Genomic DNA, 12,040 nt, shown 5'->3' with positions numbered 1-12,040 from the left:
AGGCTGAGAGTGGCGGAGGAGAGCGAAGTGAGGAAGATATAGGTCAAAAAGCGAGAGTTGGAAGAACTTGAAGTTTGGAAGATGGAATTAGTGGATGAGAGATGAAGGAAAGAGGAAGAAAGATGGAGAGAAGGAGGGAAATATATAAGGTGGGCGCGCGTGTTTGTTGTGAAGGACGAACACGCCAAATAAGCGAGGTGAAAACTCTAGCAACAGTAGAGCAAGGCAAAACTGGTGGAACTTTCCGCTGCTAAGGAGAAACCCTTCACTACAGGATAGTTTAGGGAGAAGCCGAAATGGAGGAGCGTGCAAGGATAGAATTCTGGAGGAGAGATGTGTCCGCCTCCCGAGTCATGTCCTTTCAGGGAACATTCTTTGCAAGATGAGGCCCTTATACAGCCTGCGGAAGTATTACTCCGCTTGGTGCTCTCCTTACATTCTTTATCGAGTCGCCAACAATGACCGCCATTTTCTTCCCCCGGATTCTTGTTAGAGATACAAAGGGTATCAGTTTCAACTAAGCAGTGAGTAACTTCTATACCAATGGGTACATAAGCAAGCACCAGCAGTGCTTCTTTAAAGCTGTAGCTGTGCAATCGGCACAACAGCTGGACAGAGCAGAGAGGAGGAGTATAAAATACATCCTACGACAACGCAAGGGCGAGACCTCCCAAGTTCAAGATCGAATTAAAACCCGCAACAATTAGAGGAGGGCTTAGATGTGTAAAATATTGATTCTAGACAAAAAGCACTCTATTTGTCCTTTGGAATGACAATCCCCGTTGGGGAGAACGCAAGATGTCTAAATGGACTCGAACTTCAACGTATGGAAACAACAGTTGTCATTCCTGAAAGGCACCAAAAAAAAAAAAAAAAAAAAAAAAAAAAATCCCGCCTAATATTGTCACCATCAATAAATGACAAAGAAAGCAAAGGCACGCCCGCCTCTGCCTGGCCTGTCAAGGGAAGTATCGCCTATCACCACTCGTTGTTTCAGAAGGGTACACCACAAAAGCGGAAAAATCAGGGCGAAACGCTGCTTTCATTCAATCCAACGGCAAAAGCAGCCTGGCGGATTCGTGTAGTAAAGCATTGCTAAAAGAAAGGAGCGGACCGACCGTGGATCGCCCGTCGCGCTCTCGTCATGAGTCAGTCAGTCAGTTCGCCAGTCTATCCGGCCGTCGAGTCGAGTTGGACGTTGAGACAAGCTTGCTCACGTGATGCGGAGAAGCTTGAAGGTTTTCCGGAGAAACGATGTTGCGGGATGGCTTTCCGGGGAGTTACGGAGTATGTAGCCGCCAGGCCTATGGAATCATGGACAAGCCTTTCGGGCGCTGGTGATTAATTTCAGCGTACAAAGTGGGTCAGTTATTGACATTACATAGCCGCCTGATGCAAGCTTGGCCCTCCTACACAATTCTTTAGGCTGATTTCTGTTGATGCAACGTCAAAGAGAAGCTGTGAGAGCGATCAGATGTGGAGGAAATCCCCGGAACCACAATCCCCGTTTGCTACAGCGTTTGTACTAAGTCAAGGGTAACTCCTTCGCATGGATACTTATGCCCGTGCCCTCCGTCCACTGTTGTCGGTGTGACTATGACGCCATAATGGAGCGCACACTTGAACTTGGTTCGAAGCTTGGTTGTTGCTTCATCGACTTTTCGCTGGTCTGGGTTCACTCCTGGCCGGCCAAGTCATAGTGATGTTTCGACTGGTTCTCAGATTCCAGTGTCTCGAACCCAGCCTCACTACCATATGACGTGAACCATTTCGTTTCCCTTCCCCCCGGTCACTGCATTTCTATTTCCCTTTTGGTGTCGCGTGCAGAACCTCAGCCGCAGCCGAAGTGTGCCATTGCAGATCACCTACAAGGAATATTGCTCATAGGGAGACACCGACCTGCAAAGCACCGCCTACTCCGCGCGGGGACGTGGCAGTTTGTTTCTCAAACTGTGGAAATTGTCTTCGTCGCACCCGCGCTGTTTTAGCTCCCCTATATTCCCCAAGGCTGTGGGAAGAGGGGGGAATAAAGCTACCATGGCTTTTTTCCTCCCCGCCATGTTGCTGGGAACTCTGGATCTGATGTAGACCTGCTACATCGTATATTGTTGTCAAAGGACCCCTGGCCGAGGTGGATACGACATAAAACCCGAGTCAGCCTTGTGCTGTACATAAAACCAGTAGAAATCTTCTATTCCGTAAGACAGCTGGAGATCCGCGTCCATGTTATAATTCCGTGTGGATCCAGTCAGGAGATTTTCTTCTTTCAACTTTCATTCATCTACCATCCTGCGAAATTTCTGCCTGGCTGGTTTACATGCCTTCTATCCTATAATTCATCGCTCTCTCACTCCAAAAATTTATTTTTCTCCTCTCCTAGGGACGTCTTCTACGAAAAATGGATCTACAACCCGAAAAGGGAGGAGAAAGCCTTCGACCAGAAGAGGGGGAGGAAATGAAGCCCGAGGGTGCTAAAGCAATATACGATATCGAACGTCGGGGCTCTGATGGCAAGCTAAATGCCATTTTCGAGAATCCTCTCGCACAGGTTTCGAGACACCAGCTGATGGCTGATGTGGAACGATTTTGCACGAGATACAACCTTATGGATCATATCGACACTTTCAAGAAAGGGGCTCTGGTATCCCAGAATCCCGATGGCGCGCTCGACTTACCGGAACTCACTGAAGAGGACAAGGTAGCCCTACGAAGGGAAAAGACTCACAAATGGTCGCAGCCAATGGCCCTTTTCCACCTTACCAGTATGTGATGCCGGTTGTCCTCTTCTAGTTAAGAATTCAAGGGAAATGCTAATACATCGAGCAACGACAGTAATGTGCTCCATCGCCGCTGCGGTTCAAGGTATGGATGAAACGGTAAATAACGGTGCCCAAAGATTGTACTTAGAGGTATACATTATCCCTCTCAACACCATGCCTCCCCTAGTTTATATTTCTGTGCTAAGTACTGCGATGATAGCGATTCAACATCAAACCGTTCTCGGATGGTGGACGGTTCTCGCAAGCAATGACGGACAATCTGACAGGCCTTATCGTCGGTGCTCCATATTTGGCCTGTGCTATTCTCGGGTGCTGGTTGACGGAACCTATGAATCGATACACCGCCCGTCGAGGCACCATTTTCATCACATGCATGATAGCCGCTCTCGCTTCGGTCTGGGAAGGACTGGCTAATTCCTGGGTTAATCTCTTCCTAGCTCGCTTTTTCCTTGGTTTGGGTATCGGGTCAAAGTCTTCTACCGTGCCCATCTACGCTGCAGAATGTGCGCCGGCCCCGATTCGCGGAGCTCTGGTCATGATGTGGCAGATGTGAGTACAAGTTTCCTAACATGTAGAATCCTGGGCTCATGAACTAACGTGTATATTCTCAGGTGGACGGCATTTGGTATCATGCTTGGAAACATCATGGGTGTAGCATTCGGTGGTCTGGAGCCTGATCTCGCCTGGCGCCTGATGCTAGGATCAACTGTTGTCTTACCACTCATCGTCTGTGCTCAAGTTTACTACTGCCCAGAATCTCCAAGATGGCTCATTGAACACAATAAAATTGAAAAGGCATTTGAATCTTTTCTCATTCTCCGTCCCACCGAGCTCCAGGCTGCCCGCGACCTCTACTACGCATATGTCGGGGTCGAAATAGAACGCAAAATAAACCGAGGAAAGGGCTTCTTCAGCATGCTCTGGGAACTCTTCACAATCCCACGCAACGCCCGCGCAACCCTTGCATCGACCATCGTCATGTGGCTCCAACAATTCTGCGGCGTTAACATTATCGCATACTATTCCACTACCATCTTCGTCGACTCCGGGTACAGCATGTCATCCGCCCTTCTCGCTTCTATGGGCACCGGGATTCTTAACTGGGTCTTCGCGATCCCTGCGTTCCTCACAATCGACACATGGGGCCGACGCAACCTGCTCCTCTTCACCTTGCCCTGGCTCGCCCTGTTCCTCTTCTGGTCTGGCTTTTCCTTCTGGATCGAGCCCGACGACCCGCAGAGCAAAACAAGATTGGGCATGGTGACCGCAGGCATGTATCTCTTCGAAGTATTCTACTCTCCCGGCGAGGGACCCGTGCCATTTACATACTCTGCCGAAGCCTTCCCACTACACGTCCGCGAAGTTGGCATGTCCTGGGCGACAGCGGTAACATGGTGTTTCAACTTCATCATCTCCTTCACCTGGCCGCACCTGCGGAGTGCGTTTAAACCACAGGGTGCTTTCGCCTGGTATGCGGCCTGGTGCCTTATTGGCTGGTTTTTGGTTCTTCTCTTCCTTCCAGAGACAAAAGGTTTGTGCTGGCATCATCCCCTTCCCCCCCTTTCGCTTGTCGACATTTTTGCTAACTTTCCCTGCAGCTCTTACCCTTGAAGAACTTGACCAAGTATTCTCCGTCCCAACCGGGAAACACGCCATGTACCAATTGAAAAATTGCGTCTGGCACTTCCGCACCTGGGTCCTGCGCCAAAAACTGGAGCCACTACCCAAGTTCTACACCCACGCTGACAAGCTGGGTTAAGAGAGAGAGAATACAACATTGCTTAGGAGGTTTTCGCTCGTTTAACGCCGTTTTTGTATTTGATTAATTACTTTTCGATCATATTCCCCTTGAGTAAGAGTATTATTCATCGGTCTTCTATCGTACAAATGGCTTTTGCAAATAATACAATTCAAACCCGCCTTTTCCTTGGCCACCGGCCCAAAAAGCTATATTCGTCATTCACCCCATTTCCTTTCCCTCTTTGCCTCAGTAGCCGTCAATCGTCCAAGAAGTGCTCCCAAGAGCAATAAAAGGTCCACTTTATCCCAGCTCAGCAACCGGGTCCCGCAACCCTTATCCATGGAAACGCGCCTGGTTACCTTGCCAGCATGCCAAACCAGGTTGATCATCCTCAAATTTGGCATAAAAAGGTCACATCTATATTTACTAGTATCTGCACAGGCGTCAGGCCGGGTGGTGTCAAAAGAACGATTGAAGAACATTACCTCCCCACATAGACCCAATTCAAACCAACTCATATCCTACGCTCGGAGGGGGAAGCTGGAGAATTACTCCAGTGCCACGCAGCTCCGGGGCGGAGTTGGACCGAACTCGGGCGTGTACGAGGTGCAAGCCCACCAGCGTCGAGTTCGTCTACCTCGCGGGACTGACGGACTTCCTGGGTAGTAGCGGGAAGGCCAGGTTATCTCCTCCCTGGTCCTTTGGCGGCCCCTTCCCTCGGAATCCGCGAGGTTATTGTTGCCATCGACGCCGGTGTCGCTATCGCAGGCTTCTCGAAGAATTTCCTTGTCCAGCTCTGACAGTTCACCTGGGGATTCGAGGTCGGATCCGCCTTCAGAGCATATTTCCTCGAGGGTCCCCACTTCGTTCAGTGAGGACCGAGCTGACTTGATGGCGACCCGGGCGAGCGCGAGTTCTTCATCCAGACGTTGGAGATCGTCCTGAGGTAAATCAATATTAGTATATACGGCTTAAATACAGGAAAGGGGGAAACGGAGCTCACCTCCATCTGTTGGACATTCTGCTCAAGCCTAGGGAGCTGGAACACGATGTTTTCAGTCTCCTGCCCAGCCTTGTGGACGTCTTCACGAGCAGCGGCGACCTTCCTCTCGAATTCGTGGTATTCACCCTTTAGCGTGTGGATGAGTTCGTCAGCCGTTGCCTGCGTCGGGAAGCCCTTGGCCACCGTCTGAATTTTTGCGACCATCTTTTTAAGCCGTGCTTTCTCGGCTTCAAAAAGTTCAACCCAGTCGCCGAGGTGGCTGCCGCGCAGCTCCAGCGTTGTCTTTAGGAGTTCCTTCTTAAATTCAGGAACCAACGCTTTTACCTCGTCGGCCTGGACACGGAGGTGCGACCTCATGTCGTTGGCCTGGGTTGAAAGGCCCGATTTCAGTTCGTAAGCCTTAGCTAGAACGTCCAATTTCACTCCTTCGACCTGGGCGAGGAGGTCCTTCTGGGCGGCGTTTAGGGTGTCGTGGAACATCGTGAGCCGGTCACCGAGCAGATCTTCCTTGGTTGGAAAGGGGAGGTACCGCCTCTCCAGCTTGGCTACGGCATCCAGGATGCTGTCGGTGACCTGATCTGCCCGACGTTTCGTGTAGTCGAGCATCACATCGATGTTGCTCTCTTTCTCGGAAACTCTGCGCTCGATGTGATTTATCGACTCGGACACCTTTTTGTGGAAGGAATCCATCTTTTCCAGCAACATGCCCTTCTGTTGGCCAATTTCCTCCATCATCGAAGCAACTTCATTGCTATCCGCCACCGCCTTGCGGATAAACTCTCTGCCAACTTGTCGGCAGACAGAGTAGACGGTCAGAAGGACGATGACTGTTGTACCGGTAATGGCCACCAGGGTACAACCCAGAAAGACAAAAACAGTGACCTTAAAATGCCACTGAACGTCTAGAGACGACAAAGTGATCCATTTCACAGCACGGGTGACGAAAGACCAGACATCACGCACCCAGTCGAGGACGGTGGCTTCGATCGTTTCGGCTGCCGAATTGATAGCTCGAGCTAAAGGCAGTGGATGTGAAACCGCTGTAGCGGAAAGCTTCTCGTTCGGGCCCGAGGAGCTAAATGACGCTATTACTGAGGTCGCTAGAGTAGAAGCTGGCTGACTGCTCGCGAGTGTCACCGGCCGGACCGAGCACGTTGGGTAGGCAGCATGCGTGCTAATGCTTGTGTAAATGTACTCAGGGGTTGGGGTGGCGATGGGTTCCATCAGTCTGTGACGAGGAACTACTGCGTCAACAACTTCCCCAATCCTGTCAAGCACGTATCCCATTCGAAACCCACTCTGCAGGCGTAGAGCAAAATCGGCGTCAGGACGGATGTTTGTCAATGGGACTGTATGAAACACTCCCAGGAAAGCCACGGATACGGAAAACAAGAACAGTCCGATTAACTCCATGTTGGATGGGACTCGATAGGAGCCCTTGCCAAGGTGGTCGAATGTGATCTAGAATAGCAAATTAATAAGTATAAGATCCAATATATATACATATATATATATAGGAGAGAGAGGCGTGCTGGTTCCGGTCCTTTTGCACTTTTCGAAATGAATGAAATTGACACAGATTTGAAGGACGTAGAGTCTTCGAGAGCGAAAAGAGAGATACTGACATTCCTGATGCACGTAACTCGCGCTTATATCCAAGTAAATTGAGCCCCACGGGGTTGATCTCTGGGCTTTGCAAGAAATGGTTTCTCAGAACTTGGAAAGCGACGCGCCCAAAGGTGTCAAGGACTGGACTCCAAAAGGAGGAAAGGTAAATGGATTTAAAGTGAGCTTTAAGAAGAGCGGAGTATCCAAGATTAGTGAAGTTTCCTAGAATAGGCAGAAGAATGAAAGAATATGCAGATATCTTGTTGGTTGACAGATAGTGAAGGATTATAGTCGAGGATAGATAGACCAATACTGGAAAGATGGTAGATTGAAGAGAAAATGAAGAGAGCTTGTCGAGAGTAAAGGAAAGAAAAGAAAGAAAGTGAAGCATAGTAAAAGCTTTTATACCTCACAAAAGAACAGAACTTAGAAATGATATCGGAAAGTTCCATACAGAGTGACGAAGTAATCACTTTGGAGGAAGTTGTCACATCACTTGCAATTTGTTTTAATTTAGAGTGATGGAACCTTCCACAGAAGTTCTGCTGGAAGGAAAAATTCAATATAATACATATCACAGGAGTCAGTAGTACACATTCAGCTGCTATGGAAGACATTACTGGCTTGAGAATCCAACACTTTAATGCTGATGCTGCATTGACTCAAAACCAGTCACACACCCGGGGGGGATATATCTCGAAAAATCTGCTCCATTGCGTCCAGTGATAGGATTATCAAAATGCTGACGACTACCGTTTTGCCAAAATGGATGGATCAAAAATTGAGAATGCATTCAGAAGCGAATACTTATGTAAAGGAAATGCATAACAGGGCTGTTATACATTAGGATTAGAAACGCCCCGAAAAAAGCCGGAAAAGTCAACAAGAGGCCACGAAGACAGTCTGTGGAAGCAGAGATCATCAATTTTCAAGATCATAGCCAGTCATATTGACTTTGTCCCCCGGCAGTGGCCAATGTAGATGTTGTAATTATCACGAAAATTGGACCTAAAAGTGTTTAACCAGAACCGGCACCTTGCAGCAACATAGATGGTCGATCAAACCAAACGTCCGGCCAAGGTCTTGCCATAATATAAAGTGGCCGCCAATCCAGCAAGGTTGACCAGAGTAGAAATGCCATGGATACGGCCAAATGACTTGTTTAGCCTCATCATCTCCTTTGAATGCGGGCCTGGGTCGTAGTACTTCTTTCCATCAATAGATTCTTTTAGAATGTGTCAGTGGAATCTCAGAATAACCTGGGGTTCCCCAACTGCGGACTAACCTTGTCGCTGCCTCTCAGTTTTAATCTTCGATGCTGCAGGTTCCAATGCCAACATGTTTGCGAGACCGCTAACAAAGGTCACGGCAATTGGCAGCAACGTTGAGAGACGGTTGCTTTCGGCTAAAACACCGGAAATACTTGAAGGACCAAACCCACCAAATGATTGTTCACCCGGATATGTGGCAGCAACTACCAAGGGCAAAAGGGTCTGCAGGCCGAAATATACTGGGAAGATCGATGATTGCAACGCAGCAAACTGGGGACGGGGGAGGGTTTTAAAGGCGATAATGCCGCCTACGAAAGTCTGTCCGTAGAAGACTTAGCCGATAAAACCAGTAGAGTGCGTTTCAATTGTGCGTACCTGAAAAGTCTGAGTTCCCAGCAATGTTCCATAGCTGGAGACACATCAGCATCGCTTCGCATTCCTCAAGAGGATAATGATATTACCTGATAATATGGAACGGGGCAAGGATTCCGGGTCTTTCGGCCATCGTGAACAAAAAGCAACAGGCTCAGAAAATGGAGAATACGTAACTGAAATTTCAGCGGGCTAATTGCAGCGCTGCTTTACAAAGGACTCGTCGGTCCCATTGCTTGGAGCTGATCGAGTGACGTTGGGACAAGCAGCCTGATGAGTCAGCAAATGATGTCATGTGCTTTCGTGTCTCAGCAGAAACGTCCACGGCGAGACGCGTCTGCCTGGAGGACCGGTCGATGGCAGTCAGAAGAGAAGGCTGCGAACGATTTCTCTTCCTGATTCTCAATTTTGTCTGTTGAAACCCATTCATCAAGTACAATGGCTGAAAAGGAGGCTACCGTGTATATTGTGGATGTCGGGCACTCTATGGGGAAGTGCCGCGGTGGAAGAACCATCTCAGATCTAGATTGGATGATGCTTTATGTCTGGGATAGGATCACGACAACGGTAGGCAAGTGCTCAAGGGTATTGTGTTTACCTCTTATTAACAATTTGTTTCAGGTTTCTACAGGCCGAAAGACGGCCACTGTTGGGGTTGTTGGCTTGAGGACAGATGGTGAGGATGCTGCCTTTTCAATATCGGGCACCAGGTTTAATGTCTCCACAGGCTCTTCAAATCCACTGTGGGAGAAGCATGAGGAAGAGAGCTACGCTCATTTGTCAGTTTTTCAAGAGATTGGACAGTACGTTGCTCAATGCTGTTTATCTCTGCATTTTTATTAATGCCTTCTCAGGATGTTGATGCCTGATATTCGCAAATTACGCGACTTGGTCAAGCCAAGTAATACAAATCAAGGAGATGGTAGGAGTTAGAAATTGAGGGCACTCATTTCTTGTAATATCGAGCTAATACTTATGAAGCAATATCGTCTATCATTCTGGCCATAGACATGATTGTGCGATACTGCAAAAGACTAAAATACAAGCGCAAAATTGTGCTTGTCACAGATGGAAGAAGCACGACGGACTCAGATGGTATTGACAGCATTGTCAGCAAGATTAAGGAAGAAGGCATAGAACTTGTGATCCTGTATGTTTTGGGTATGAGCTACTGATGCTGGGTGTGCTAACGAAATCAGGGGCGTGGACTTTGATGATCCAGATTACGGGTTTAAAGAGGAGGATAAAGACCCGTTCAAAGTGAACACCTGTTATCATCCCTAGGGAAATTTTGATACTAACATCCTGTAGACTAAAAATGAATCCGTCCTAAAAATATTAGCCGATGACGCTGATGGAGCATACGGAACCCTTGCCCAGGCCGTCGAGGAAATGACTACTCCGCGGATCAAGGTCGTGAGAGGGATTCCGTCTTTCAGAGGTGATTTACGGCTAGGAGATCCTTCGCAATATTCAACGGGTTTGACCATCCAAGTGGAGAGGTATTACCGAACGTACGTCGCACGTCCACCAGCCGCAAGCGCGTTTGCCTTATCCATTGCACCTCCCAAAGGACAGAGTACAGCGGAATCATCTGTGACCTTACAGAACGGAGACTCAACTGTTGAAACCGCTAGTGCGAGTAATAATCTATCGGGCGTGCGAAACGCTCGTTCGTACCAGGTTATTGATGAAAACGCACCAGGAGGAAAAAAAGAAGTCGAACGGGACGACCTTGCAAAAGGTTACGAGTACGGTCGCACTGCAGTGCATATTAGTGAATCGGATGAAGTTATCACCAAGCTCGACACCACTGCCGCACTCGAGTTCATTGGATTCATACAAAGCGAAAACGTATAGCCCCATCTTCCATCCTTAGATTGATGCGCTCGCTAATTCGTTTGTTAGTATGAGCGCTACATGAACATGTCAACTTCTAACGTCATAATAGCACAAAAAATAAACGACAAGGCCATTCTAGCTCTATCTTCCATGATTCATGCGCTTTTTGAACTAGAATACTATGCTATTGGGAGATTGGTTACCAAGGATGGAAAACCACCTCTGATGGTACTCCTTGCGCCATTAATTGAACCAGACTTTGAATGCCTTCTAGAAGTGCAACTCCCATTTGCTGAAGATACTAGATCTTATCGCTTTCCTCCCCTCGACAAGATAGTCACGGTATCGGGGAAAGTGGTGAAGGAGCACCGAAACCTTCCGAGTGACGATCTTCTGGAAACAATGGGTAAATATGTTGAGAATATGGATCTCTCTGAGTTTGATGAAAACGGGTAAGGTCGACGAGGAGCTTTGATTAAAGCCAGTTGCTAATGTGGGGGACAGGGACCCATTTCAATCCTTGGCGCTAGAAGACTGTTACTCGCCTCTTGTTCATAGAATTGATCAAGCAATTCGTTGGCGTGCCGTGCACCCGACTAAACCTCTTCCTCCAGTCCCCAAGGTCTTGGAAAAGCTATCACATTGGCCAGAGGAGTTGGTCAAAAAGAGCCATGATTCTTTAAGAGATCTTATTTCCATTTCTGCCGTGAAAAAGGGTAAGCCTATTTGCTACACAAACTACCAATATGCTCACAGTTGTGATAGTTCCACCTAAAGCGAAAGGCCGTAAACGACGTCGAGAAGCTGACAAGCCACTCTCGGGGCTGAATGTTGACGATCTACTTCGTGGCGAAAAGCGTCTCAAAATATCACCAGAAAATCCTATACCTGAATTCAAGCAAACTCTGGCAAACACAGAAGATATCAGCGCGATCAGTGATGCAGTCAAACAAATGTCCGCCATCATTGAAGATCAAATCAGACAGAGTCTCGGTGATATCAATTATGACCGAGCTATTGAAGGTATAGGGACCATGAGAGAGGAATTGATCGCGTATGAAGAGCCAGGTTTGTATAATGACTTCATTCGGGGTTTGAAGGAAAAGTTACTGGATGATAAGCTGGGGGGAGATAGAAGAGAAATGTGGTGGCTTATCCGAAAAAGTAGATTGGGCTTAATTGATCAAAAGGCTTTGGATATATCAGACATAACAGAGGAACAAGCTCGAGAGGTAAGAAAACAAAGCCTTTGTGTATTTCCCTCATGCAACTTAGGACTAATTTATATGGCAGTTTTTGTCCTCTCGGCCTACTACAGTATAGGCGATCATTGCAACCGGTTCCCTGATGATTATTTTCCTCTCAGGTTTCAAGCAGGACTCATCAATAGGCGTACAGGTGGAATCATAACTTGGGTATAGTT

The 12,040-nt window shown here is 47.9% G+C and overlaps 5 protein-coding genes across 5 annotated transcripts; 3 read left to right on the top strand and 2 right to left on the bottom strand.

The window, feature by feature from the left end:
• Positions 1-769: 769 nt before the first annotated feature.
• Positions 770-1,099, top strand: D8B26_001418 (uncharacterized protein; the record flags this gene model as incomplete). The annotated part of the gene is made up of 1 exon (XM_066123530.1): positions 770-1,099. The coding sequence occupies one exon, from the start codon at positions 770-772 to the stop codon at positions 1,097-1,099; it is 330 nt and encodes a 109-aa protein (XP_065979604.1).
• A 791-nt stretch (positions 1,100-1,890) lies between these two features.
• D8B26_001417 (uncharacterized protein) lies at positions 1,891-4,539 on the top strand (the record flags this gene model as incomplete). Its single annotated transcript, XM_003065422.2, has 5 exons — positions 1,891-2,762; positions 2,833-2,909; positions 2,980-3,329; positions 3,392-4,311; positions 4,379-4,539. The coding sequence occupies exons 1-5, from the start codon at positions 2,399-2,401 to the stop codon at positions 4,537-4,539; spliced, it is 1,872 nt and encodes a 623-aa protein (XP_003065468.2). The 5' UTR covers positions 1,891-2,398.
• Positions 4,540-5,069: 530 nt separating this feature from the next.
• D8B26_001416 (uncharacterized protein) lies at positions 5,070-6,937 on the bottom strand (the record flags this gene model as incomplete). The annotated part of the gene is made up of 2 exons (XM_003065421.2): positions 5,070-5,462; positions 5,525-6,937. 2 exons carry the CDS (start codon positions 6,935-6,937, stop codon positions 5,070-5,072), a joined length of 1,806 nt encoding a protein of 601 aa, XP_003065467.1.
• Positions 6,938-7,683: 746 nt separating this feature from the next.
• D8B26_001415 (uncharacterized protein) lies at positions 7,684-9,002 on the bottom strand. The gene is made up of 4 exons (XM_003065420.2): positions 8,865-9,002; positions 8,779-8,812; positions 8,418-8,721; positions 7,684-8,357 (listed from the first exon to the last, which is right to left on the bottom strand). The coding sequence occupies exons 1-4, from the start codon at positions 8,906-8,908 to the stop codon at positions 8,191-8,193; spliced, it is 549 nt and encodes a 182-aa protein (XP_003065466.2). The 5' UTR covers positions 8,909-9,002; the 3' UTR covers positions 7,684-8,190.
• A 122-nt stretch (positions 9,003-9,124) lies between these two features.
• On the top strand, positions 9,125-11,988 carry KU80 (ATP-dependent DNA helicase II subunit 2). The gene is made up of 11 exons (XM_066123529.1): positions 9,125-9,342; positions 9,397-9,451; positions 9,503-9,578; positions 9,630-9,697; positions 9,757-9,925; positions 9,975-10,035; positions 10,087-10,629; positions 10,684-11,069; positions 11,122-11,333; positions 11,383-11,849; positions 11,911-11,988. Exons 1-11 carry the CDS (start codon positions 9,214-9,216, stop codon positions 11,938-11,940), a joined length of 2,196 nt encoding a protein of 731 aa, XP_065979603.1. The 5' UTR covers positions 9,125-9,213; the 3' UTR covers positions 11,941-11,988.
• The last annotated feature ends 52 nt before the right edge of the window (positions 11,989-12,040 follow it).

This window comes from Coccidioides posadasii, chromosome 1 (genome assembly GCF_018416015.2).
Source record: "Coccidioides posadasii str. Silveira chromosome 1, complete sequence".
NCBI lineage: Eukaryota > Fungi > Ascomycota > Eurotiomycetes > Onygenales > Onygenaceae > Coccidioides > Coccidioides posadasii.
This window is presented reverse-complemented; position numbering and strand designations above follow the sequence as displayed.

Coding starts and splice junctions, on each gene's coding strand:
- D8B26_001415 (XM_003065420.2), bottom strand. CDS start 8,908: ATGGCCGAAAGACCCGGAATCCTTGCCCCGTTCCATATTATCAG. Junction 8,813..8,864: donor GCCCCGTTCCATATTATCAG/GTAATATCATTA, acceptor ATGTGTCTCCAG/CTATGGAACATTGCTGGGAA. Junction 8,358..8,417: donor AACTGAGAGGCAGCGACAAG/GTTAGTCCGCAG, acceptor ACATTCTAAAAG/AATCTATTGATGGAAAGAAG.
- KU80 (XM_066123529.1), top strand. CDS start 9,214: ATGGCTGAAAAGGAGGCTACCGTGTATATTGTGGATGTCGGGCACTCT. Junction 9,579..9,629: donor GTTTTTCAAGAGATTGGACA/GTACGTTGCTCA, acceptor ATGCCTTCTCAG/GATGTTGATGCCTGATATTC. Junction 11,850..11,910: donor CAGAGGAACAAGCTCGAGAG/GTAAGAAAACAA, acceptor TTTATATGGCAG/TTTTTGTCCTCTCGGCCTAC.